Consider the following 26,340-nt stretch of genomic DNA (forward strand, 5'->3'; position numbering starts at 1 on the left):
ATTTCCCCTGACTTACCCCTGTGCTGCGGTGTGGGTGTCACGCTGACATATTCCAAAAGAAGCATATGGACGCTATAGGATACAACGAACCCTCTCACCCCCCCCCCGAACGGCACAGAAGCCGTTAAGTATTTTTAATGTTTGTACGACCGTTTGGCAGCTCTGAAATTCTCTCTTCGGTCCCTCCTTGTTGACATCTCGGTTGGCTAGCTGCGCCTACGAGGCGCGTAGGGAGGCGCAGCTAGCCAACCGATATGCTGGAGGCGGTACAATGGGATGTCAACAAGAGAGAATTTCAGAGCTGCCAAAACGGTCGTACAAACATTAAAAATACTTAACGGCTTCTGAGCCGTTCGCGGGGGGGGTCAGAAGGTTCGTTGTCTCCTATAGCGTTCATATGCTTATTTTGGAATATGTCAGCGTGACACCCACACCGCAGCACGGAGGTAAAACAGGGAAAGTCAGATTGCATCCCATGTCGCTTGAAGCCGGTGAGACCGGACCCTACGTGGTAGGTCCAAAGGAGCTCAACCCGGGTGGTCCGGAGACGGGCTACCGTCTAGGGTGATAAGAGTGTTTACTGGGAAATGGTCTTATGTTTATTGTATAGGCCTACAGGTATATGGCCTGAGATGTGAATCAGTGGCGTATGCAGGAATTAATTATTATCTTGGCCTGGGACCTTTGGAATAAATACTAATTTTTAATGAATTAATACTCCTTCAATTTCCTAAAATATTAAGTCAGGTGTCTTGACAGGTGACAGGTGTAATGTCAGGCTGCTACAACACTTCATCCACATCACATTCCCAAATGTAAACTAAAAATCACACATTCGTCTATCTTCAATGTTTGTGTTTACACAATGTTTGTGTTTATACACAAACATTCAAAGCTGGCCATCCATTGTCAATGGCATTCAACAAACCCTCAGCGCTCCTCAACAACCATAAAACAACAACATGCACGCTCTCCCAGACTAAGTAGTGAAGTATCAGTAGTGTTTAGTATTGAAGACTGCAGACAGAGAGTAACAACAACAGCTAGTTTCTTTCAACTCACTTCCAGCTTACAAATTAGCAAGATAGCAACCCATAGCATAGCAGCTAGACAACATGGGCACAATCAATGAAAATCCATTCAAGCATTCCAGCAAAAAATGCAATTATGACCTTTGATGTCTTCAATCACGTAGTAATCCATAATCAAGGGCGGCCAGCTGTTGTTGTGGAGTTCCTCTAGGGACTGCTGACTTCGTTTCTTTCCATAAACTTTGCAATTATGCAATAGATGTTTGACATTGTGAGGCTAACTACTCTCATCTCTCAGATACTCTCAGAGAAGCTTCTCGTTTATATTTAATCATAAACAAAGGCACACGTTTCTGGGTTGAAGGAAAAACAAATCTGCCGCATTCTAGAAACAAACACATGATGTCAGGCATCAGGCAGGCATGACCAATCGATCTATGCAGGTACAGATGGACAAACTAGGCAGTGCCAGTGGCTACGGATCCAAACAAGAAAAAGTGGCAGTCTGACACACACACACACACACACACACACACACACACACACAGAGAGACCTCTGTATCATTCCAATTTCAGTTCGTAGTTCGTAGGTGGTGTTACAGCGTGACACACAGACTGACACACAGTCACAGACAGATCAGACAGACAGTTTTGGCCATCTTCTATAGTTAGTGCTCACTTCGTTCGTAATAATAATAATAATAATAATAATAATAATAATAATAATAATAATAATAATAATAATAATAATACACCCACTGCCATATTTTGCTAAATTGAAAAAGAAAAGAAAAAACGTTTTTTTGTTTGTTTTGTTTGTTTTTTGTGGCTGGGTCCAGTTCAGACATAGGTGGGCCTAGGGCCAGCTAGGACCACCTGTGGATAGACATGCAATGTAGACGCCAGTATATGTATGGTCCTTCATGCTCGAAAGCTGCAGTTTGAGTGGAAGCCAAAGTTCTAAGACCATATAAATGCTATATTCTGCCTTCCTGCTTCTGAAAGTTCCTGGTTGTCCATGGTAACGTGGTGTATATATAGAACAATGCCTTCTTAATTGGAGAGAAGCGTTAGCCCATGACAAGGACAATCTCCCCCAGACTGGTTCCTACACTCCAATCCCCCATTTCTTATTTTCCATCTCTTTCCTTCTCCTGGGAATTTATAGCGTAATGTCACTCTCTCTCCCTTGATAAATAGCCTATTCTCAACCTACTGTAATCTCTAGCATTTATAATCCCCTACACACATCACCTACTCTCTCTCTCTCTCTCTCTCTCTCTCTCTCTCTCTCTCTCCTCTCTCTCTCTCTCCTCTCTCTCTCTCTCTCTCTCTCTCACATTCTTTAAGTTTGTCAAAATTATTCATCCTATCTCCACTCTCTGCATATACAGTATATCCTTAGCGCTTGTTCAGGGAAATCAATTAAAATTGATGCTCAATGAGTGCAATAAATAACAAGCATGTAGATTAGCTGAATAGGCATGGCAAGTCTGGGTAGGCTAAACTCACGGTAAAAGCTCACAAACGTGCCACAGTTGTCAGCTTGGAGATTGTCTGTTTTCAGTGTGCGACACCGGCGGTCCGGTGCACAACTATACACTTGTCTATTATATATATATATATATATATTTACGGGGGTACAAAATGGCACAAAATATGTTTAACCCATAAAGCACAATTTGCGTAAACTTAGGTTATTTGGTTTAGTCTGGTCGCCCGCCAAATCCGTAAATCGATCAAATAACGTAAATTGATGTTTATTCCATGTTTTGATCCGATCGAGTCGACAGCCTTAGCATGCTAGTGTCGAGTGAGACACTGGACCGCGTACCATCTTAAATTGTGCGCGCATCTACGTGCGTTCTATGTGCTGCTTTCAATGGCTTTTATCTCCAAATTGGCGCCCGGAATGGCGTTTCTGGTCAAAACAAGGGTTTTTCAACGGCCGATAGCCGGCGGCTGTGATAGTCGTGGTCAGTGAGAGATCAACAACCAGTCAAGACAACACACACACCATTACATCATCGTAACATTCGGTTACGGGTATTTGGCTCTTCAAAATAAGGGTTGAAAGGGAAAAACCAATACACGTTAATTAATTAAATAAGTCTAGTGGGGAATGGAGGGGTCGGTGGGCAAATACATAATTCAATTGGGGGTTCTTGACATGAAAATGTTTGAGAACCACTAGTTTAAATAACATTAATATAGCAAAGAATATGCAAATACACAAAGAAATAAGGCCCAAAAATCACTACACGCAATTACCAATGTTTACAAGCGACTTTACAGGAAAAACAAGCCCAAAGCCACTTATATAATAAGCAGACATGGCAATGCTTGAACATTGTAAATGGGTCTAAGCCTACTGTGGTAATACATCTAAAATCTAGCATTCAAGAGGAGCCAGGCCTGAAACGAGGGAGCTTTTTATTATTATTAGATGCAGGCACTTCTTTTTCATTGTCGTTTCTTGTTTCAAGGCTTAATTTCAAAAACACAAGATTGAACAGTAGCACATACCAAAGATTATGTTGATTATTCAACAGAATAGATTGTATATATGCACCCCATGGTGCTTGTTTTTCTAAAGGACATAAGATATGATGGTTCCATTAAGATTCAAACTATTTCTAACCTTTTATCAGCTGTGTGTGCACTGATGGATTTATGTATCCTTGGGTTGCTGTTGCTGTTGTCTGGTTTCTGTGACATAATTGGGATGACATCAAACCTCACCTCAACTAACAAACCAAAAGTGTAGGAGGGTGAACACAGCGGAAGAACACTTTTGGTGGGGTACACTCTCCTTTTGGTGGGGTACACTCTCGGGAATTCACGTTTAACCCAGTCAAACCAAAAGACAAAATATTACGTTTTTGTTGTGATTTTTAAGAAAGTCCACGTTGATGTATTTGGCAATCTTTAGTTAACCTGACTCCGCCAGATGGGGCAGCAGAGAGTACACTGGGTTCCCCCCTCCTGCTCCCATCTGGGAAATCTCAGGCAGACTTGATGCCCGGCCACAAAACGGCCTGGCCAATCAGCAGCAGCTAGAAGCTAGAAGCTGCTGCTAGAAGCTGCTAGAAGCTGCTGCTGATTGGCCAGGCCGTTTTGTGGCCGGGCATCAAGTCTGCCTGAGAGTTCCCAGATGGGAGCAGGAGGGGGGAACCCAGTGTACTCTCTGCTGCCCCATCTGGCGGAGTCAGGTTAATCTTTAGTGGCAATGGACTGAAATTAGTATAAATTAACAAGCATTAGGGAGAAGGAGAGTCTGGCGGCTGCATGCTAATGAGTTAGCTCTGTACCCCACAAGTGCCTGGATGGTCTTATACTGTATGTGTACAACGAAAATGGGCTCAGTAAGCTCTATATACGCTGTTCTAAAGGATGAGAAAAGACTACATTCTTTTCATCGTCACTCCATGTCTCAAGCAAGCCTCTATCACAATCTGCAATCCATTGGCAGCTTCATAAATGTGTGTGTGTGTGTGTGTGTGTGTGTGTGTGTGTGTGTGTGTGTGTGTGTGTGTGTGTGTGTGTGTGTGTGTGTGTGTGGTGTGTGTGTGTGTGCATGCTTGCGTGCGTGCGTGCGTTAGATTGATTGTGCACACATGTGTATTAAATGTGTGTGTGTCCACCGGTACGAGGACTGTATCACTTGTGCAATACAAAAGAAGTAAGAGGCATTAGCCTTTCCTGTCATATTTGATGGAAGACCATTGACAAAGGTGCTAGACTCTGGGCATCACACAGAGAATGGGCCATCAGCCCTATGGAATTACAGGCGGTGCTGCCAAGATTGCCAGCGGTTCCACGGCATCGTGTCTCGTGAAAGTGGATTGTAGTATCAGAGGTTACAATATGTAACTCTTTCACATTTAACTACGTGGGCTGATTTGGGATCAGTTGATGTTGTTTAATCTAGCAGATACTACTATTATATTCCACAGACCTATGGTTTGCCTGACTGAACCACCAAATATTAACCATAACATTATTTTTTTAAACTGTGTCACATGGATGGTACATATGCAGTTACCATAACTGAAGAAAAATATTATAGATATATATATATATATACGTTTACTGTCGATGGATATTTCTTATTCTTCAATTTACAATGCTTAAGGGTGACGAGAGCTGTTTACACTATTATTATTATTATTATTGTTATTATTATTATTATTACAGGAATTGAGGGGAAACAAACAGATGAAAAAAATCAAATAATGAGTGTATTTTCTTTGGTGAACGAGTGTAGTAGATGCTTACTTGTCCATGGCATGCCAGTCCCAATTGTGGAATAAAAAAAAAACATTTTTTATGGATAAGCATGTCTGGCCTTGAGAGCACTTTGAACTGTGTTTTTTGCTGTTTATATATTTTATGTACAACCAAGGACTGTGTGAAAATCAACAACCAGAGGAGCATTATTGTGTCCCTTGTGAAAATCTTGCTATTTTGAAAGCTGCACTCGTGGCTGTAGAATGGAACTGTAAGCCGTCACCATGGATTCAATACCATTAAGCCTCATCTATACTCCATCGTAGGGTGGTGTCGTTCACCAAAAACAGTAGAACGCCTATTTTTGGCTTGTGACGCCATCACAGAACGCAGCATGAATTGGGCATCAAGCTCCAACGTTTGAGAACGTCCATATTTACCCATTTTAGGGTTGAGAAACAAGATGAGGTGACACAGATGCTTTCCAGTCCTTAATGGGTTAAGCTGATATATCTTGTGTTTCGAAGATAGATATTATTATTATTACCACAACTTACTATATGCAAATGAAGCACCCTCATGATGTAGCAGCGGATGCTTTGAGAGGTTAATTTCCCCCGCTCAACAAACGTATACTTTCATCAATGGACTACCTGTCTGTCTGTCTGTCAGTGCAGGCAGTAGGCTACTACCTTATCAGCTGGGTGTGTGCGTATTGCTCTGTTCTCAGTGAAGGTGTGTGTTGTGCTGTCGTGCTGCATTCTTGTTTAGGGTGTTTCCAATAAACATGTGATTATGCTTGAGACTGCCTGTCCTATTTTATTTTGTATTTATTATTTTGCCATTCAAATCCCACCGCACCGTTCTATCAGCGGTTCCCCAGACGGTATGCAAAGCTATAGACATTGTGTGCCCTGCATGAGACAGGTCTAAATGTGCCTTGGGATTTTGTGAAAAACAGTTATTGTTGTTGCAATAATACTGTATACAAATACTTGACACTTTAAGTGAATCAAGCTGAAACCGAAGACCAAGGCTGTGCTCTCTGGTACACTGCACTGGTATTTAAAATTCATCTACCGTATGTCTAGATTATTTATGGGCCACTGACACTTGGTAAAGAGCACAAGGACAAGAAATCGAAAGGGAGATGGAGAGAAACATTCTCCTCTTGAGGAAATAATTGTGAAAACAAAATGAAGGATAGAAAATGTATGAATATTAGTGTATATTTTGAATAAGTGACTGCCAGACAGACAGTGATACATTAAGTGGTCAGGGGTCCCCGGAGGACCCCTGTCAATGAAGTATAGGGTTTAACCCATTTTGACCTGAGATCAGATTCTAAAAATGTCTTCTACATCCTGACAGTTTTCTGAAAAAGCTATGTTTCTATGTCAGTCTTCCTTCGATCTTTCAAAAATAGCAGACCTACAAGCTCGTAGCGCGCCACTCGGTGGCGCGCTATGAGCTTGTAGATCTGCTATTTTTCAATAGCTAAAGCATAACATAATGCTAACACCAGAAGGGGTTCCCACCCAAAATGGGTTAAGTGATAAAGAATGTTAAATAATCATATTTTGTCTTTATTAACATGTTTACAACATTGAAAAGCAAGTCGGTTGTCATGCTGTATCACAGCCGTGCCCTTTTCACGCCTCAGCTCACCCTTCAAGGACTGCTATATCCCTGAGTCGAGATGAGTGCTACAGATATGGAAGCTATATGTAATCCAGAGACATTCAACAGGCATCTAATATCACTTATCATTGCAATAACCTTCAAGTGCTCACACACCACACTGCATCACCCGCAGCACTGTTCAACAACCTTCTGCTCCTGATCGCATTTTAAATGGAGATCTCACAAACCTGCATTAAGAATAGTGCCAACTATCCCCATTGGGATAGATAGTTACCATAAGAGATGTTGCACTTAGATTTTGCACTGGGACAAGACTGTCGACGCGGACGCACATGGGATAGCTTGAAATTGAACCAACATACTGTAATATACTGGTATATGTATAGCCTATGGTATACTGCCCTTGATATTTAGAAACCCGGTGATTAAATGTCATTATTGTATCGTTTGGAGATATTTTCCTTCCCCTCATCGACAGGATTAGAAGAATTAATGTGTATATATGTACCGTTGAACAACTTTCAATGCATTGCAACACAAGCCTTTCATAATTAATGACTTTTCCCTCTATTCTTTTTAATTGGTATATTTCTTGGAAAAACAGTGATGTCTGAATTATTGATGAGTCTGAAGTCTGAAACAAGCAGCGAATAACGGAGTCTTACGAATTAATCAGATTTAGAAATAATGGATTTCTTTAGCAGAGCCAGAATGCGCCTGTCTGTTATTGAAGTCTCTTTTCAGAGTTTCAACCGACAAGCGTGCTGAACAAGGTTTTAAATGACAGAAGATGCGAAAGAAAAAGCAAATGTGCTTAGCTCTTTGCTGAATTCACCTGACTCACTAAAAAAAAGAACAAATGAAACACTATTGGGAAAGTGTTTGTGTTCTTGTTTTAGCTTCTGTATGTTATTTGCATATTTACATTACCATTTACTCTGGGTGCATAAGTGCCTCTTCCTCAATCGTTACTTCAGGGCAAAAGAAGTATAATTGCAACTTTGCAAGTCTAATTCATTCCCGTCACATAAATCTAAATGTGGAGTGCTGGCTAATGACTGGGTCAGGCTTCATTACGAATAGCAACGTGACTAATTATTACAATAATGTGAATATTCCCCCCGAACCATGGTGTAAAATTATTGTAATAACTTTACACGTCAGAATCTCTTTACTCGTCAAGTGGAGCATAACAGTCACAACGTTTAGTTGTTATTTTAGTTTTTTGAGTGGAACAGCAATGTCCCTATTAGTGTGGTACGAGGTGTCCCTATTAGTGTGGTACGAGGTGTCCCTATTAGTGTGGTACGAGGTGTCCCTATTAGTGTGGTACGAGGTGTCCCTATTAGTGTGGTACGAGGTGTCCCTATTAGTGTGGTACGAGGTGTCCCTATTAGTGTGGTACGAGGTGTCCCTATTAGTGTGGTACGAGGTGTCCCTATTAGTGTGGTACGAGGTGTCCCTATTAGTGTGGTACGAGGTGTACTTCCGTATATAGGATGTTTTTGCTAAAATAGATTTTTTTGCTGTTTTGACGTTTATAGGGACCAAACTGTCAGAAAATGATGGGGTTAAAATTTTCCCGACCCCCACCCCTTTTCTGAGGGGTCATCTATTTTGGGACCTCCCATAATAGTACGCCAGACAATTAATGTCCGATTTTGGCCCTACTCTTGCACCCATTTCTGTGATTTTCGAACTATTTCTTTATTAATATTAGAAATATTGTGTATGTTTTATGTATCTTTGGTTTATGTATGGTTCTTTGAAGGTTTATTAGTATTCTCAGTATTATTTATAACATTTTGTGTTACACAGTTATAGTGTTGTAGTCGAGTCCACCTAAAGCGAGTCCAAGTAAAGACCAAGTCCGAGGGGGTGGGGCGAGACTGAGTGTACTCCAAAAATCACTTAAGTACTTAAGTACAGTACTTGTGTACTATGTCCACCACTGCAAGCTTGAATAATTTGACCAGTCTGATAATTATCAGCGGTCACTTGAAATACCTATCACAGTCTGTCACAGTCACAGTAAGGGTTCGGATAACTTGAGAATCTTATGAACACTCAGGTAGAACATAGGATCACACTTTGTGATTGCCTGCAAATGTAGTCTTTCTTCCTGCTCCTGCAGATGAAACATGGAGTCTGCTCCACATCATCACAGTGTGATGCCCAATTTACTTTCATAAGTCATCTCCTCAACCCTGCTAGTTCCCTCTGTCTTAGTGAAGGTGTAAGAGCAGACATCTCATCTCCTCAACCCTGCTAGTTCCCTCTGTCTTAGTGAAGGTGTAAGAGCAGACATCTCAATTGGAAATTGTTCAAGCTAACCTGCTGAGAGCAGGCGTCGACAGAAAAAATTAAACACCATGCTTTCTCAAGAAGTGTGATCTTCTGAGGTGGTTTCTCAATTACTTGAGCCAGTACTCAGGTTCATGTATTTTTTTATTTGCATTGAAATCCCCATAGGGGGATTTTAGGTCGCTTCATATAAGAACTGTGTAAATAAACCGATCATCCCGGCCTTTCTGTCAGGGGAGTGGCTGTGCGTCGTTAATGATGTCCATTCATATTTGATACAGCCAGTTTCTGGAGAAAATGGAATTAATGTGGCCGCAATAGCCTTGAAACTACATATGAAAGCAATGTCGCTGCTAATATGAGAAAATGTCAATTTCTATTAAATGACTATAGTCATTATAGTCTAGTCATATAGCCGCTATATGACTAGACTATAATGACTATAGTCATTTCATAAAAATTGACATTTTCTCAAATTAACCACAAATACACATATTTGTATGAACATATACAGTATAAAGTACTGTATGATGACAGACAGCCACATCCACTACACCTCCAGCTTGACATAAATTACAGCTAAAGTAACATTCATAATGGATCAATGGCATCATGCAGTCTATTAGATGCTTAATTCATGTTCCTGGAAATTCCTCCAGGGCCCTGTGCTACATACGGTACAGTACGTACCGTAGTAGAACTGAACAACTTTTGTCCGGGCCCAGCATGCAGTGCTGAGACGGTCTATCCTCTCAGAGACCGACCGCATCTTGAGAGATCGACGTTGAACCAATAGCAACATCCGCCGCCGTCCCTCGGGAACTCTGGCATCTCCGCCAGGAGCCTCGGCCTCAGCAGTCGTTCCATTTCTCTCATCACTGATTGTACTTCTTGTTCATCTCAGTCGGAAGGAGAAAATTGATCCGGCTCATTATAGGGCTTTGGCATAATATAGCCCATTTTGACCTGAGATCAGATTCTAAAAATGTCTTCTACATCCTGACAGTTTTCTGAAAAAAGCTATGTTTCTATGTCAGTCGTTCTTCGATTTTTGAGTGGTGCAAACCACTCCAACAACCAGCTTTGTCTGTATCTATGTTTGTGTACCTGTGTATGTGTCCGTGCAAAGGTGAGCAATGTGCATGGTTACTATGGTTAGTGTGTGACGTCACTGACATAGCTGATCAGACTATATAAGACCTTGCACCACTCAGTTCACACGGGTGTGATTTTTCAAAAATAGCAGGCCTACAAGCTCGTAGCGCGCCACTCGGTGGCGCGCTATGAGCTTGTAGATCTGCTATTTTTCAATAGCTAAAGCATAACATAATGCTAACACCAAAAGGGGTTCCCGCCCAAAATGGGATAGTCACAAGTTAGCTAAAAGGACAGAGCCCATTTGATCAGAGGAATCTGGGCCTCGTCTCAGGGGGGGACGCCGTTCCAATCAATGCATAGAAGATGATTGAGGAACTTCATTAACCCATTTTGGGCGGGATCCCTTTTGGTGTTAGCATTATGTTATGCTTTAGCTATTGAAAAATAGCAGATCTACAAGCTCATAGCGCGCCACCGAGTGGCGCGCTACGAGCTTGTAGGTCTGCTATTTTTGAAAAATCGTGAAAATGTGGCGCAAATCTTTGAATAAATATTCTTTCAGAGCGAACGTTTTTAACTCAAATCTTTGCTTCTGGGGGGTTCCTGGAACAACATATTTTCAGATGGGGGTCGGCGGCCAATTACATATATTTTTGGGGGTCCTTGACATGAAACTGTTTGAGAACCACTGACATAGAAACATGGGTTTTTCAGAAAACTGTCAGGATTTAGAAGACATTTGTAGAATCAGGTCAAAATGGGTTAAAGCACTCAAACTTTTTCACTCGGGCGCGTGCAGCAGCCTGCTGTGTATGGATCCCTTGCACATGTATACTGTAGCCTATGCCTTGTGCTTGGTTCCTTTCATACACTGTAAAAAAACTGCATGTACAGTACAGTACAATAGGCATTCAGTCCTGTCGTTATGAGGTGTTGATTATCTGCTATTTCACAACAGTGACAAACCTGGCATACAACTGTATGATAGAGGTAGAAACTGAGAGTTGCTGTGTGCTGTCCTTGGATATGCAACAAATATCCAAGGACAGAACGGAATAAAAGCTTTTCAAACTCCTGCATACCGCATATGATTGCAATGCAAGTATATCTCTTGTACTTTTCACTTGACAATGCCATTCATAAGCCATTGATGTACGTGCATTTGGCCTCAAGAAAGGCAAATGCTTACTTTTTTTTCTCCATTCTATTATCTAATGTGCTGTAGCCTTGTTAAAGGGTCTATATTTCTATATCAAAAGGACATTTCCCACCCATTCAAGGTGGAGGCAACCCACGTAAGGATGACTGTTTATCAAGGATGCATCAAGTTGTGAGTTTCTATAGGCTATTATACCTTTTTTATGTTTTGACAAAAATAAACTTTACTTTGTAATTTTTATACTTGTAAAGTAAGTAAAGGGAATTGAATACTTGAGTATTTTTAAAATAAGTAGTCAAAGTACTTAAAGATGTTTTTTGTTTTGTTTTTTATACCCAAGGGGTATACATCATTATACCCCTTGGTGTGGTGGTTATGTGCAATGATGTCTTCACTTTGTATTTAGGGTTTCTATCCTGGAGGCTGAAACCTTGACAGTCAAACGTGCCAATGAAAAAAACAGTGATATAGTGACATCACAATTCACAATATCATCCCCTCCCCTAACCACTCCCCATTTATCATGCAATGTGGGTGCGGTAAAATGGTGCATTTATATAGCGCATTTATTCAAGGCGCTTTACATAGATTGTGCATTACATTCACCCATTCACACACACATTCATACACCGATTGCGGCGGAAGCCATGCAAGGCACCAACCAGCACATCGGGAGCAATTTGGGGTTCAGTGTCTTGCCCAAGGACACTTCGACATGTAGACAGGAGGAGCCGGGATTCAAACCGCCGACCCATGGATCATTGGACGACCTGCTCTACCTCTTGAGCCACAGTCGCCCCACAGTCGCCCCGTGCGGCTTCAGTTCAAGTGGATCACCACCCAGGCCACCAGGCAAACCAGGCATACTTAATTAACAACATTTTAACTAATACTGTACACTTTTTATATTATATAATAATAATACCTGATAATCATGTGTTCAAGTGACTTGACGTCCACTAGTTGAGTAATATTTCACCAGTAGTAGTACTTTAACTCAGGTACTCGTACTAGAGTACTTTGTCCACAACTGGTACAAACACGGAACGTCCATACTTGTATGAAAACAAGTTGTTTTGTCAGTCCAGTGAAAGGGCAATTTGTTTACAAACTGTTGAAGTTGAAAAAGCAGTCTCAGCACTGCAGTTGCAGGCCGTGCTGCAGCACTCAACTGGTGCTCCCAAAGTCCCAATGGAATCAGCCGAGTCAGGCTTCCTCTGTCTGGGGGAGCCGCCACACTCTGCAGGCCGTGCTGCAGCACTCAACTGGTGCTCCCAAAGTCCCAATGGAACCAGCCGAGTCAGGCTTCCTCTGTCTGGGGGAGCCGCCACACTCTTCCTTCCAACTGGTGCTCCCAATGGAATCAGCCGAGTCAGGCTTCCTCTGTCTGGGGGAGCCGCCACACTCTTCCTTCCAACTGGTGCTCCCAATGGAATCAGCCGAGTCAGGCTTCCTCTGTCTGGGGGAGCCGCCACACTCTGCAGGCCGTGCTGCAGCACTCAACTGGTGCTCCCAAAGTCCCAATGGAACCAGCCGAGTCAGGCTTCCTCTGTCTGGGGGAGCCGCCACACTCTTCCTTCCAACTGGTGCTCCCAATGGAATCAGCCGAGTCAGGCTTCCTCTGTCTGGGGGAGCCGCCACACTCTTCCTTCCAACTGGTGCTCCCAATGGAATCAGCCGAGTCAGGCTTCCTCTGTCTGGGGGAGCCGCCACACTCTTCCTTCCCGCGGCTGTTTCATGTGCCTCATGGATGGCTCAAGGCGGAAGTCTGACGAGAGAGCTACAGTGACAATTGGACAGCAGGCCCAGGTTGCACTGTCAGCACATATAGTTCACGTTTGAGCCCCTCAAACCTTTTAACTCAAGTGCGGAAAGACCCAACTTAAGGTACATCTACAGTAGGAGTTTAACCACATGTCATAATTGGTGGATCTTTCTGCAAAAATAGCAGAGCATTTGGCGAAGGTATGTGAGCATTCAGTGAAAATATAGGCAATCTACAAGACATCAGGTTGAGATGCGTTGTGAACTTGTAGATCGGCTTTGATCTGTACAACAAAGTATACTGCTACGTACAGTATACAAGGTTTAAGCCAGGGGTGGGCAACTGGCGGCCCGTGGGCCACATGCGGCCCCCACCTTCACTTAATGCGGCCCGCAGGTTAATATCAGAATACTGATATAGTATTGATTTCAGCTGTTGCAATTCCAAACATGACCTGCTTTAATTATATTCAATGACTAGTATTAAATGACTAGTATTAGTAGTAGTATTGTCTTTTTGTGTACAATTTGTATTTAGTTCATAAAGTTATCACAACTAAAACTAAATCCATTTGAAAATCAATAAAAAGGTTACTTTTCAGGTTTCTAATTTTAAAAAAAAGCAACAAATAATTCAGTATTTCAATTCAAATATAGCAAAAATAGCTGATCTACAAGCTCAAAACATGTCGCAGCGCGACGTGTTTTGAGCTTGTAGATCGGCTATTTTTGCTAAGACGGTAATATGCAATGCGGCCCTCTGGAGTGAGTGTGGAAATATAGTGGCCCTCTGGAGTGAGTGTGGAAATATAGTGGCCCTCTGGAGTGAGTGTGGAAATATAGTGGCCCTCTCCATGGTCAAAGTTGCCCACCCCTGGTTTAAGCTATGAGTATAGTTTCTGTTCCCTGATGTCATTCAGGACATTATCATGTTATTATATGTAAAAGAGGACTAACAGGCATAACTAACCTGCTTTCCATTGGGAATAACTGCCTGCATCATCAATAGTGCAGTAAAAAAAAACAGACAGCGTGTTTGATCATAATGATGTTTCATGAAAAAAATAGCAGGCAAATTGTTTGATCTCACCCATGGCATTGTTGCAAAACGGTCCCAATGGGAACACTTTCTTCAAAGCAGATGTCACTGTACTGTGGAGGGCTGAAGAAGCCTTGTAATGCAGAGATGGCAGGGGGGAAAGACACAAGGTGAAAGTGTACAAAATACAACAGAAACAAACTGTGCACAAATGATTGCACCTACTGTACAGGGCACTGTAACACAAAACAATATTAACCATCCATGGTGAATACATTTTCAATCAACTTAAAATTGGGGCGCCTATACATTTATTGTTTTGACAAAAACATGTAGCTGCTACTTTGGGTCATATGGATGACAGTACAATTGTTCATACATTTATGCAGTAAATCTCTGAGGGTGTTTTTGAGGAGTTTTTAGGAAATTAGCAGACGCTCTAAGTTACATATAACTGCCATCTTAAGTCTGCTATTTTCATTTCATTTCATATTTATTTATTTCATTTCAGTTATGGTTTTACATGATTATATTCATTTTACTTTGTACTTATTTTTTACATATTCCATACCAGAAAAGAAAAGGAGCAGGAAGTAGATACATCTTATTTATACCTGCCCCTATCATTACATTATTTTAAGTTACAAGTAACTTAAAAAAGCATAGGCCTATGCCTTTGCATATGCCTGATAGGTCGTCAAGGCCAGTGCAAGTGCTATTGCAAGTGCTATGAGCTATTGAGTCTGAAGAGGTGGGTTTTCAGACTACGGCGGAAGATTGGAAGTGAGCCTGCAGTTCTGATTACAATGGGAAGTTCCTTCCATAGTTTTGGAGCCAGAAGGGTGAACAATATTTGATGAACCACATTGACCACATTTTCTGCTATTTCACATCGGTGAAACATAGCCTAAATTGTCTCTTCTCTCAGTAAATAACTTCAGCTGTTGTTTAGACATGTTTAAAGAACACTATAGTGTTAGCAGGCTATAGGCATCTCAGAATTGCCACTGGTCACTATGACAACAGATGGTCTGGTGTTCCTTGGAGCAAGTTAGAACACCTACTGTGCTTCCTTTGTGACCACACCATATATGGAGATGTTTGACCAGTTGGTTTTAGGCGGTCACTGACCGAGCCCATTCCTTGACATGCACGTCTGTTTAAGAGTGACCCAATGAAATATCTGTATGTGTGTGCGACTCTCCCAAGCCGTCAGGCTGTCTCTGACAATAACATCTTCCGAAACAACATCTTCAATCCGCTGTCAGCCTCACACTTCTTCCTCAAGTTAGCCTAAGTATCTCAACTCAACTCTCATGTTGATGCGGTGGAGAGAACTCCTAATTAATTTACTTCAAGGACAAAGAGTCTGGGACGTGTGGAGCGTTGTCCCGGCTGTTGTAGTGAAGGTTTTGCCAGCCTCCCTGGGGGGGGGGTGGACAGACTGGAAGATATGGGGGTGCGGCGGGTGCCATACTTTCCGTTGCTTTGTAGGGCAGCATCAGTGTTTTTTACTCTGTGCGGGCAGCAACCAGGAGCCAATGAAGGGAGCCGAGAAGGGGGGAGACATGTGAGAATTTTGGCAGCTATGAAGACCAAGCCTGCTGCGGCATTCTGGATCAATAGGATAGGCTTAAGTGTGCATGCCGGTAGGCCAGTTTTGATATGACAGATGTCTGGATAGGGAGCTAGCTGGGCTGACTCCTGGGTGAGGAAGGGTCTAATACTTTGAATGTTATAGTTAACAAATAACAGTTAACAAATAACAAATAATAAGAATACTTCATCTATATCTTATTATTTCTGCACAACTTTTAGAAATAGACTTATCAATTCTACAGGCATGATCGTATTGGGGCGCCTATACATTTATGGTTTTGACAAATGATGATGTTTAACATTAAAAGGCACAAGTTAACCAAGATTAGCTGCTACTTTGGGTCATGGATGACAGTACAATTGCTCATAAATGTATGCAGTAAATCTTAGGGGTGTAACGATATAGTAACTGCATCGAAAAATCGATTTTAATTTCAAGAATCGAAGTATATCGAAATGAAAACAGCAACATTGACTATGTATCGTATCATTTTGCAATGGAAATAATCGGTATCGAATCGTTTTGCTATGCAATTAATCGATTGTATCAATACTACATTTTTGTGCATGGTATTTAGCAATTTTTTTGAAGAAAAATGAAAAAGAGGGGTTTAATTACTTAATTTAAAATAATGTCAATGTATTTTAAATAGTTACTGTATCGATTTCAAATCATTGAATCGTATCGTATCGGATCGCCATAATGAACCAATATGGTCCATGTATGGTATCGTCAACCATGTATCGTATCGTCAACCATGTATGGTATCGTCAACCATGTATCGTGATACGTATCGTATCGCTGTTAAGATGTATCGTTACACCCCCCAAGTTATTTGTTAACTCCTCAAAAACAGGAGTTAACAAATAACTTACGGAATACTTTATCTATATCTGATTATTCTGCACAACCTTTGATGTAGAGTTTATCATTTCCCCTGCAGGCATGATCCTATCCCTAGATCTACATTCATTGTAATGTAGTCTCAAGGGTGAAGACAAAAAAACAAACGGTCAAAATGACTTTTACAGTATGTGAGCTGAAAATCTGTTAAGGTTATCTTCCATAGAGAGAGAGAGAAATGGGAGGGGGGGGGGTGTGGAATACATTGTTTATCTCTGCTCTATTCAGTAAAGATAAATGGACTGCATTTCTACAGCATCTTCATCCAAAGTGCTTTACAATGAGCGAGCGTACATTCACCTATTCATACATACACGATGGTGGAGGGCTGGAGTCAACCGTGTAAGCCTAAGGCACCAATCTGCTCATTGGGAGAAGGTATGGATTCAGGGTCTGGGTCAGTGTTCAGTCTAAGTGGGACACTTCCGACACTTTGCCAGAGGGAGCCAGCGATCGAACTGGGAATCTGTCAGTTCCCAAAGCTGCCGCTCTATACGACTGCCGCCCCCTACGAGTTCAGTGATCTCTATTATTGCCATAATTGTCTGCTTTCTCCTCTCCATGCATGTAATCAGCATAGCTGATGTAGCTTGAAGAACTATAGTGTGTGTGTGTGTGTGCGTGCGTGCGTGCGTGCGTGCGTGTGTGCGCGAGTGTCTGTATACCCTGTGTACTATGTCTGACAGAGTGCAATGTTTTTTGCCATTACCGGCATGACTGTGTTGACTTTTACACATATTGTACAAGGAAAGTGAAGCACTAGGTTATGAAATGACATAATACAGATTTTAAAGGCACAGAGGAGGACTAATCGATCATTCTTTTCTGTGTTTAAATACACGCTTAAAGTTTTTAACCGATCACGTCACTTATATACCTGTGTAAGTTTTTTAACCAATCATGTCCCTATATTAGTTCATGTGAGGGCGTTGCCCTCTTCCTCTTCTTCTTCTTTTTTTCATGCCACGATTTTGTAACCTATTTTTTCACCCAGTGTCAATTATTATCTAATGCAATCCTGGGCTCTACACTCCCTCCGCCAACATGGGGAGAGCAACGGACTGACCTCATGCTTCCTTTTCAATGCATGAGCGTCGAAAAGCCACTCTGAGTATCTGACCATGGTTTCCACTTCGCCCATGGTAATTGCAATTTTGTTTACAATCTGCACGCTTCTCAGTCGGTGTGTGTCAGCAAAACATTGGGAGGAAAGCAGTCTTCTAAGATACAAGCAATATGTGGAATACTTGGAAAACCCCCACGTATCAGAAAGTCATTTTGAGAAGGCTATATGTGATTAGCTCTTTGAGTATAGCTCCATCAAATTGAAGTAGAGCCGGGCCAGGTATAGCTCGGGGAAGGATACAATTATAATGGACAGCTACACACCAAGGAACAAATAGATGCTGCTTTATAGATCCGGGAAGCGGAAGGAAGCATTTTGGTGTGTTGTTGTCTACACCACAAAGAACACATATAAGCCCTCCATGGGTTTCTTTTCTCACCTGCACACACTTCTCTTTTATTGATGTTACCTTTTTTTGTACTGTTTTATTGTGCGAATAAACTAAACTAAAACTAAACTACACATCATCGGTACTTGTTTTCAACCATTTTGATACCAGGGCCCATTATTTATTCTGCATGTATTTTATTTATTTGATTAGGTTTAGTCTCTCAGACCCAAAACGAAATATGTTTTTGCCCACAATTCCATGCTGTATTGATGTTGGTAGGCTACCATTATGAGAGATAACCATGACCTAAAATAACAATTCTTCTACATTCTCAAATTGTGTAGACTTCTTGTAAATTACCTTATGTAACGCAGATGTTTAACAATAATTTGACTCTTGAGAGCATAAAATGAAACCAAATGGACCCTTACGGTGGAAACCTAATGGTTTCATATTACATTCTCAAGAGTTAAAGATCTATAAGGGTCCATTTGGTTACAAACTCTCCATCATTTAGCTGGGGACCACCTGTAACCCTCTGAAGGACCACTGGTTGAAAACCACTACTCTACATGACTATGGGACTCGCTTCAGAACATTTGAACGCGGAGCTGCAAGAGTGAAAAAACATATTTATTTAGAGTAAAGGAGCCTGGAATCCAGACTGATTGCTACAGTACGTTCAGCGTTTTTTCTTTAAATTAGCCTACTTACTTACTTCACATAAGTTGAAATTCAGAAATAAAAAATATTCACCATTTGAATCACGTGTCACCTGTACTCACAAAGCAATAATGGTTATGTGGTACACTGAGGCTTCTCTGTTGGATAAATACCATTTTCACTACAGAGACATGGATTATGATGTCCTGGGTATACGGATCTGTCACTGGCTTGTGTCACATCCTGACCAGTGTCACATAACAACCCTGACCTTCCTTTCCATCTACTGAACTGAGTGTTCTGTGCCTTTTCATGTATCTGTGCAGTGTGTGTGTGTGTGTGTGTGTGTGTGTGTGCGTGCGTGCATGCGTGCGTGCGTGTGTGCGTGCATGCGTGCATGCGTGCGTGCGTGCATGCATGCATGCGTGTTCATGCGTGCGTGTTCATGCATTCATGCGTCTGTAGGGCATGCACCCCTGTCTATCTTTTGTCATGCTTGAAATTGAAGGAATTGGAGAGTAGGTGCAAAGGAGAAAGGCAGAGAAAGTGATGAATAAAATCAAGAGGAGACAATGAAAAGGGAAGAAGTGCAGATGGTTTGAAGGGGCAGATGCTATACCACCTGTTATCTAATGATAAGGAGACAATCAATGATTGAAACGGGTACAATAGCTCCTGCTTTGGCCCTAAAGGTGATAGCCAAATGACACAACAGAAGGATGAGCCCCTAAACTTGTCATTTGGCTATCACTATTTATAAGATAACCTTTAATGCTGCCAGCTGCTGAAGGACATAAGCCATTAACATGTTCCGAACATTGCCTGAAAGAAAGTCTGTACTGTATCTGAACACTAAACATAAAGCTTCTTGGGATTTGCTGTGCTTGATATCCATGTACAGTACAGTATGTGCCGTGACCACGTAGCCTACAGTCCAGTATAGCACAATGACTACAGTATATAGGAGGTGTTTGCATTTGGCATTGTACTGACGGATGACTTCACAGTCATACAATACAGTAAAGGTGGTTGCAAACCGGACGCGTTTTTCGAAAAATCAGAAAAACACGTCCAGTGTGCAACCACCTTAAGGGACATGTTGAGATTCATCTGGCCCATAAGTCGCAAAAATCTCGTGTTTCCATAAGGCCTATTCATAGTCTGGATTTTGCGGTGGTGAGGTGACCACGGCTCCGGTGGTGAGCTGACCACCGGAGCTGAAATAACGTTGAGCGGTGGTGAGATCTGGGGACCATTAGCAAACCATGACCTTGAAAAATGGGATAAACACCAAACCGAGACCCTACACACAGAATTCTGCAAATCCATTCTCCGTACCCAGCGAAAAACACCAAATAATGCATGCAGGGCAGAATTAGGACGATACCCACTCATAATCAAAATAAAAAAGAGAGCACTTAAGTTCTACAACCACCTAAAAGAAAGCGACCTAGATGCACTCCATAACAAGGCACTCACACACAGCGAAACTCTAGAGAGATGCCCCCTCAGCCAGCTGGCCCTGGAACTCTGGGCACAAACGCAAACAGAGCCACGAGATAGAAAACCCATTGGACTAAACCAAATTATAAAACAGCAAAAGGAAAACTACCTGACACATTGGAAAGAAGCAACACAAAAGCAGAGTAAACTAGAATGCTATCTGGCCCTAAACAGAGAATACGCAGTGGCAGAATACCTGAGCACCGTGACCGACCCAAAACAAAGAAAAATCCTAACTAGGTACAGACTCAGTGAGCACAGTCTTGCGATCGAGAAAGGCCGTCATAGGCAGACCTGTATCCCGGGAGAAGACAGACTATGCACCCACTGCACACAAAATGAAGTGGAAACCGAGCTACACTTCCTAACCATCTGTCCATTGTACCAAGACATCAGAGACACATACTTCCCACAGATTACAACCACACACGGAGATTTTGAAAACATGACCAATGACAAAAAAACTCCCATATCTGCTGGGCGAAGTACAACAATGTGCAAACACAGCAGCAAGATTTGTGAGTTGCTGTGATAGGAGAAGGATATCAAACGGAACACAACCACCCTAAAGACTAATCATTGTGTATATTCCTGCACTATACCTGCATCCAGTGATCTTGGTACAATATAGAAATTGATCTATTGAACATTCTGACGTTCAAATGTACATATTTTTTGTTTTGATTGTATTGATGTATTGTTGTATTGTGCTTTCTGCTTTGGCAATGTAAACGTATGTTTTCTCATGCCAATAAAGCCCTTTGAATTGAATTGAATTGAATAGAGTAAAAACAGAGAGAAGGGCTGGAGCGGTGGCGGTGGTTTGCTCTTCCCCGCGGCTCGTGACGTCATGTTGTAGTTCGGTGGTCACCCCACCACCAAAAATCCAGACTATGTATGAGCCTTTAGCGTGAGGCAGATTGATGTACATCAAGCTACCTGGACTGGATGCTAGCATGTTGCATACAGCTACCTGGACTGGATGCTAGCATGTTGCATACAGCTACCTGGACTGGATGCTAGCATGTTGCATACAGCTACCTGGACTGGATGCTAGCATGTTGCATACAGCTACCTGGACTGGATGCTAGCATGTTGCATACAGCTACCTGGACTGGATGCTAGCATGTTGCATACAGCTACCTGGACTGGATGCTAGCATGTTGCATACAGCTACCTGGACTGGATGCTAGCATGTTGCATACAGTACAGCTACCTGGACTGGATGCTAGCATGTTGCATACAGTACAGCTACCTGGACTGGATGCTAGCATGTTGCATACAGCTACCTGGACTGGATGCTAGCATGTTGCATACAGTACAGCTCAAGCCTTGATGTTGACGTCCAAGCAAGGAGGGAAGGAGATAAGCTTAGAGGGTTTGTGCAAACACAAACAATGAAGACAAAAGTCTGTAAACACAAGTGTGTAAACAAGACAATTGTGAATGGTCAGAATGAGATGATTTGATGCCGCATGACATTCATTGTAAGCGAGCGACTTGAAGCTGCTGCAAAAGATTAGGATTGGTAGGAGATGGAGAAATCGCAGAAGAATATATCTCTGCTGTTGGGAAGAAGCCACTTAACTCAAATGTTAGTTTTTCAAGAAATGAAAAATATATTTTTTTCAGGAAATGAAGAAAACCTTGTATTTTGAAAACAAAGCAATAGTGTTGTGACTTTAAATATTGTCAATTCCATGCAAGGGGGTGGAGTTAGTTGTTATAGCAGACAGTTTGGGGGTCCAATGGAATTAAGAGGTTTTTGTCCCAAGCGCTTTTTACTATACTTTTCATTGGTTAAATATCTTCTAAACAATACACATACGTAAAGGGTGTTCAATAGCACTGATTTATAAAAAAAATCACACCCGTGTGAACTGAGTGGTGTAAGGTATTATATAGCCTGATCAGCTGTGTTCTGACGTAATGTCTGACGTAATGAAATCAGCATCAACCAATCAGCATCAACCATGCTCATTTTTTTTGCACAGACAGACAAGACAGACAGACTAACAAAGCCAGTTGTAGGAGTGGTTTACACCACTCAAAAAAAGAGAAATGAAAAACCTAAAAAATGAACCTCCGGGTTGACAGAATGCACTGGAATCTACATGGTATAGAGTATAGAGTAGACAAGGCATGAACAAACATTGTTTCTTAATGACCGTGACCTTTGTAAAAAAAATGATCGATGCAGACAAATGAAAGAAGACATGTCACACAGGTTATTTTTGGATACCTTGCTTTCTGATTCGCAAACGATATCATTATATTGACGTTTATTTTTGCGCCGCTCTTGATGAAAACAATGTATTTGAAACAACCACTTGTCACACTCAAGCTCTGCTTGACTAGCGCTTGAGCGCTCAGTCTCTGCCCCCTCAATGACGCAACTCTCTCATCTAAATGGCGCTGGTATACACACAGAGGTCTTCAGCGATCATTAGCTCCACCTCCTCGCTCTACTCGTCGACGTACTCGAAGGGCTCCGGGGCCTCGGGCTCCTGGCCCTCCTCCTCCTCCACGCCGGGGCCGTGGGAGGAGACCGGCTCCACTAGCTCCTCCTCCTCCGCCTCCTGCTGGGTGTCCTTCAGGATGATGATGCCGCCGGCCGACAGCGGCTTATAGGGCCGGTAGCGGCAACTCTCTGGCATGCTGAGCACTCGGAGCTGGGCCGGCATCACCCGGGCCGGGTTCTCCAGGAGATGGAGGCCGGGCTCCGCCGGTGACTCTCTCTTCTTCTCCTTCTCCGCTTCCGTCTTCTCCTTCTTGGCATCCTGCGCATGCGCGGCGGGCTCCACCTCCATCTTGTCCTCCTCCCTCTCCTTCTTCTCGCGCTCCTTCTTCTTGGCCTTGGCCGTGATGGAGAGCACGGCCGTGGACACCTTCTCCCTCTCCTTCTCCTTGGCCACCTTCAGGGCGGGCGGGTAGCAGAAGGTGGAGGGCTTGCAGTTGGAGCAGAACTTCACCTTGGGCATCTTCAGGTCCTTGTTGAGGCCGACGACGGCCGTGGGCGTGAAGGCCAGCGACAGGAAGTGGGCCAGCGGGAACCAGAACCAGAACTGCGTGAAGACCAGCAGGCCCACCACGGTGGGCATGTGGGTGTGGCCCGTGCGCGACTGCAGCGAGATGGTCACGTTGCGCCCGCCTGCGTCCAGAATGCCCTGCGCTAGGATGGCGCCGAACTTGGCCATGACGTCGTCGTGCTTGTCGTTGATCACCTTGGCGTACAGCGTGCGGAAGTGGCCCACCTTGGGGCAGGTGGCGTCCGTCTGCTGGATCATGACGAGCGCCGAGGCAATGAGAGCGCCCTGGCGGACGTAGTTGACCGGGTCGTTGGTCATGGGCTCCAGCAGGGCTATAGCCTCCTTGTTGCCCGTGCCGGCGCAGCAGACGCCCAGGGCCATGGCCGCGCCGCAGCGGACGTGCGGATTGTAGCTCTCGGCGAGCAGCGCGCATACGCTGTGGCACTGCTCCGGCGTGCGGAACATGATGAAGCCCATCGACTCGATGGCGGCACGCCGCACGTCGTCACTCACGTCGCTCACCGCCACGTGCAGCAGCCGTCGGATGGCCCGGTTGTTCCCGGAGCCGCAGTAGGCCATGCCCAGCGCGTACATGCCCGCGCGCCGCAGCACGGGGTCCTTGTCACGGCACAACGTCCCAACGAGGTCGTCCGCCTCCTCGGCGCAGCCGTACATGACCAGGGCGACGCCCACCGCCAGGCCACGCAGAATCTTCTCATGGCGCGTGTCCCGCGCGTAGCCCACCATGTCCTGCACGGCCTGCGGCGAGCGCGAGCCCAGCATCACCAGGCCCAGTGCCAGGCCGCACGCCTCGCCCGCCACCGCGTCGTCCTGGTCCAGCGTGGCCTTCAGGAGGTCGTAGGCGTCCTGACGCGCCGTGCCCAGTGCTGCCAGGCCCAGGCCCAGCGCCGCACCGTGACGCACCACCTCGCTGCTGGCGCCCTTCAGCTGGCCCATCAGGTAGTCCACCATTGCTCCGCCGTGGTTGGCGTGGATCAGGCCCAGCGCGTACAGGCCGCCGCCCTCCTGGTAGGCGGAGCCGGCGGAAGAGGAGGAGGCGTCCTTGGGCAGGTAAGTGGCCATGAGCTGCAGCGCCTCCCTCTCGTGGCCCCGGTGGATGACGCCCAGGCTGGCCGTGGCCGTGAACTTGGCCCAGTTGGTGGCGCGGGCCAGCCACTCCAGGTTCTCGCGGAGGAACTGGTCGCTGGTCGTGCCGCAGTGCATGTAGGCGTTGGCGATGACCGTGGCCGTGTGGCACACCGAGTTCCGCACGGCGTCCTTCGTCCTCTTGAGGATCATCAGGTCTGTGTTGTTGTTCCGGATGAGGAAGTGCAGGTGCAGCTCGATGGCCGTCTCCCCGCCAAGGATTCGGACCATCTTGGCGATCGTCTGCTCCTCGAGTTTGTCTTTCGTCTCCGCCGACTTGCCGACGGAGCTCCCTGCCTTAACGTCTGTCGTTTCCATCACGTCGCCATCTCTGCCGCCGGCGGGCGTGGCGGGCATGACGGTGCCAGTGTTGGCAGGGTGGCTGTGGGGCGTGGCGGCCGCGGCGGAGGCCTGGAGGTTCTGGATGACCACGGAGAGGAACTGCTGGCTGGCGCTCTCGTACAGGTCGAAGCAGATCTGGTACGCCGTCAGCACGTCCTCCTCCTCCCCCCTCGTCAGCTTCTCCAGGACAGTGGCGACCTTCTGCGGCTCGTGCAGGAAGATCAGACACTGGCAGACGCTGATGAGGTCAGGCCTCTCCAGGGTCTCGTAGAGTTCCACCAGCACGCGCAGCACCCGGCTGCGGAACCTCTTGTTGTGGATGGCGGACGTGCACACCTTCAGGCTGTACGCCAGGAGGCCGGCGCGGTCGTGCGACCTCTCGACGGTCTCCCGGAACTTGTCCAGGCGCCGGGTCTCCAGGGCGATGCCGACGGCCGGCCTGTCCTGGCAGCCCTCCAGCATCTTGTTGACGATGGCCTCCAGGCGCGGGTCGATAGGCTTCTGCTCGCTCTCGGGCAGATCGTCGTTCTCCACCCGCAGCCGGGTGTAGTGGTCCACGCACTTGGAAATGATGGTCTCCGCGTACTCTGAGCCGTCGGCGACGTTGAAGTACTTCCCGGCGCCCAGGGCATAGCTCAGGGCGTTCTCCAATGAGTCGAGGTGGTAGAAGACCTTGGAGGCCACCAGGGCGGCCAGGTCCCGCCTCTGGAAGGACTGGTCCTCGTAGAGGGCCTCGATCTTGTCCACGGAGCCGGAGATCTCGGGCCAGAAGTCGTTGACGATGGAGTTGAGCTTCCGCAGGGAGAACTCCCGGAGCTGGGGATCGTCCTCGTCCAGGAGGGAGATGAGTCCGGCAGCGGACGTTATCGTTCCAGACGTTAGCATGTTACTTCCAGGTGTCAGCATGTTTACTTCCTGACTCAATACCTAGGGTCCGTTTGGGCCTTTGACTAGCAGACGGTGGAAAACAGTATCTGCCTCAACAGTACAGCATAAGTGTCTGACAGTGTCCAGCATTTTATAGTCATTGGACGATGTCACCATTTGATGACGTCATCACTTCATTTTTGCATCAAAGCGGTGATGCAAAACCATGTGTATGACATCATCGCACACACATTTGCGTCAATTGAATCTGGATTCAAAATGCACATTGCTCCTTTCAGGATTGTCACTGAAGCCAATCAGAAGCGATGCAGTCCTGCTAGCCCCTCCTATATTCAGCTATAGTGTAGATTCTTGTCCTAACACAAACATGAAATGCCATTGACAATGAATGGAGAATTCATACATACATCATACATCATATGTAGACGAGCAAATCGATCAATTTTCGTCCTACACAAATTTAATTCCCATTGACAATGAATGGATGATGTACGATGATAAGAGCGCCCCTCACTTCACACGGGTGTGATTTTTTTATTA

At 44.6% G+C, this 26,340-nt stretch overlaps 1 protein-coding gene across 1 annotated transcript; it reads right to left on the minus strand.

Moving 5' to 3' along the window:
• Nucleotides 1-22,860: 22,860 nt before the first annotated feature.
• Nucleotides 22,861-25,797, minus strand: LOC306931507 (26S proteasome non-ATPase regulatory subunit 1-like; the record flags this gene model as incomplete). Its single annotated transcript, XM_079512908.1, has 1 exon — nt 22,861-25,797. The coding sequence occupies one exon, from the start codon at nt 25,795-25,797 to the stop codon at nt 22,861-22,863; it is 2,937 nt and encodes a 978-aa protein (XP_079369034.1).
• Nucleotides 25,798-26,340: the final 543 nt, after the last annotated feature.

Source organism: Electrona antarctica (genome assembly GCF_951216825.1).
Source record: "Electrona antarctica genome assembly, chromosome: 10".
Classification (NCBI taxonomy): domain Eukaryota; kingdom Metazoa; phylum Chordata; class Actinopteri; order Myctophiformes; family Myctophidae; genus Electrona; species Electrona antarctica.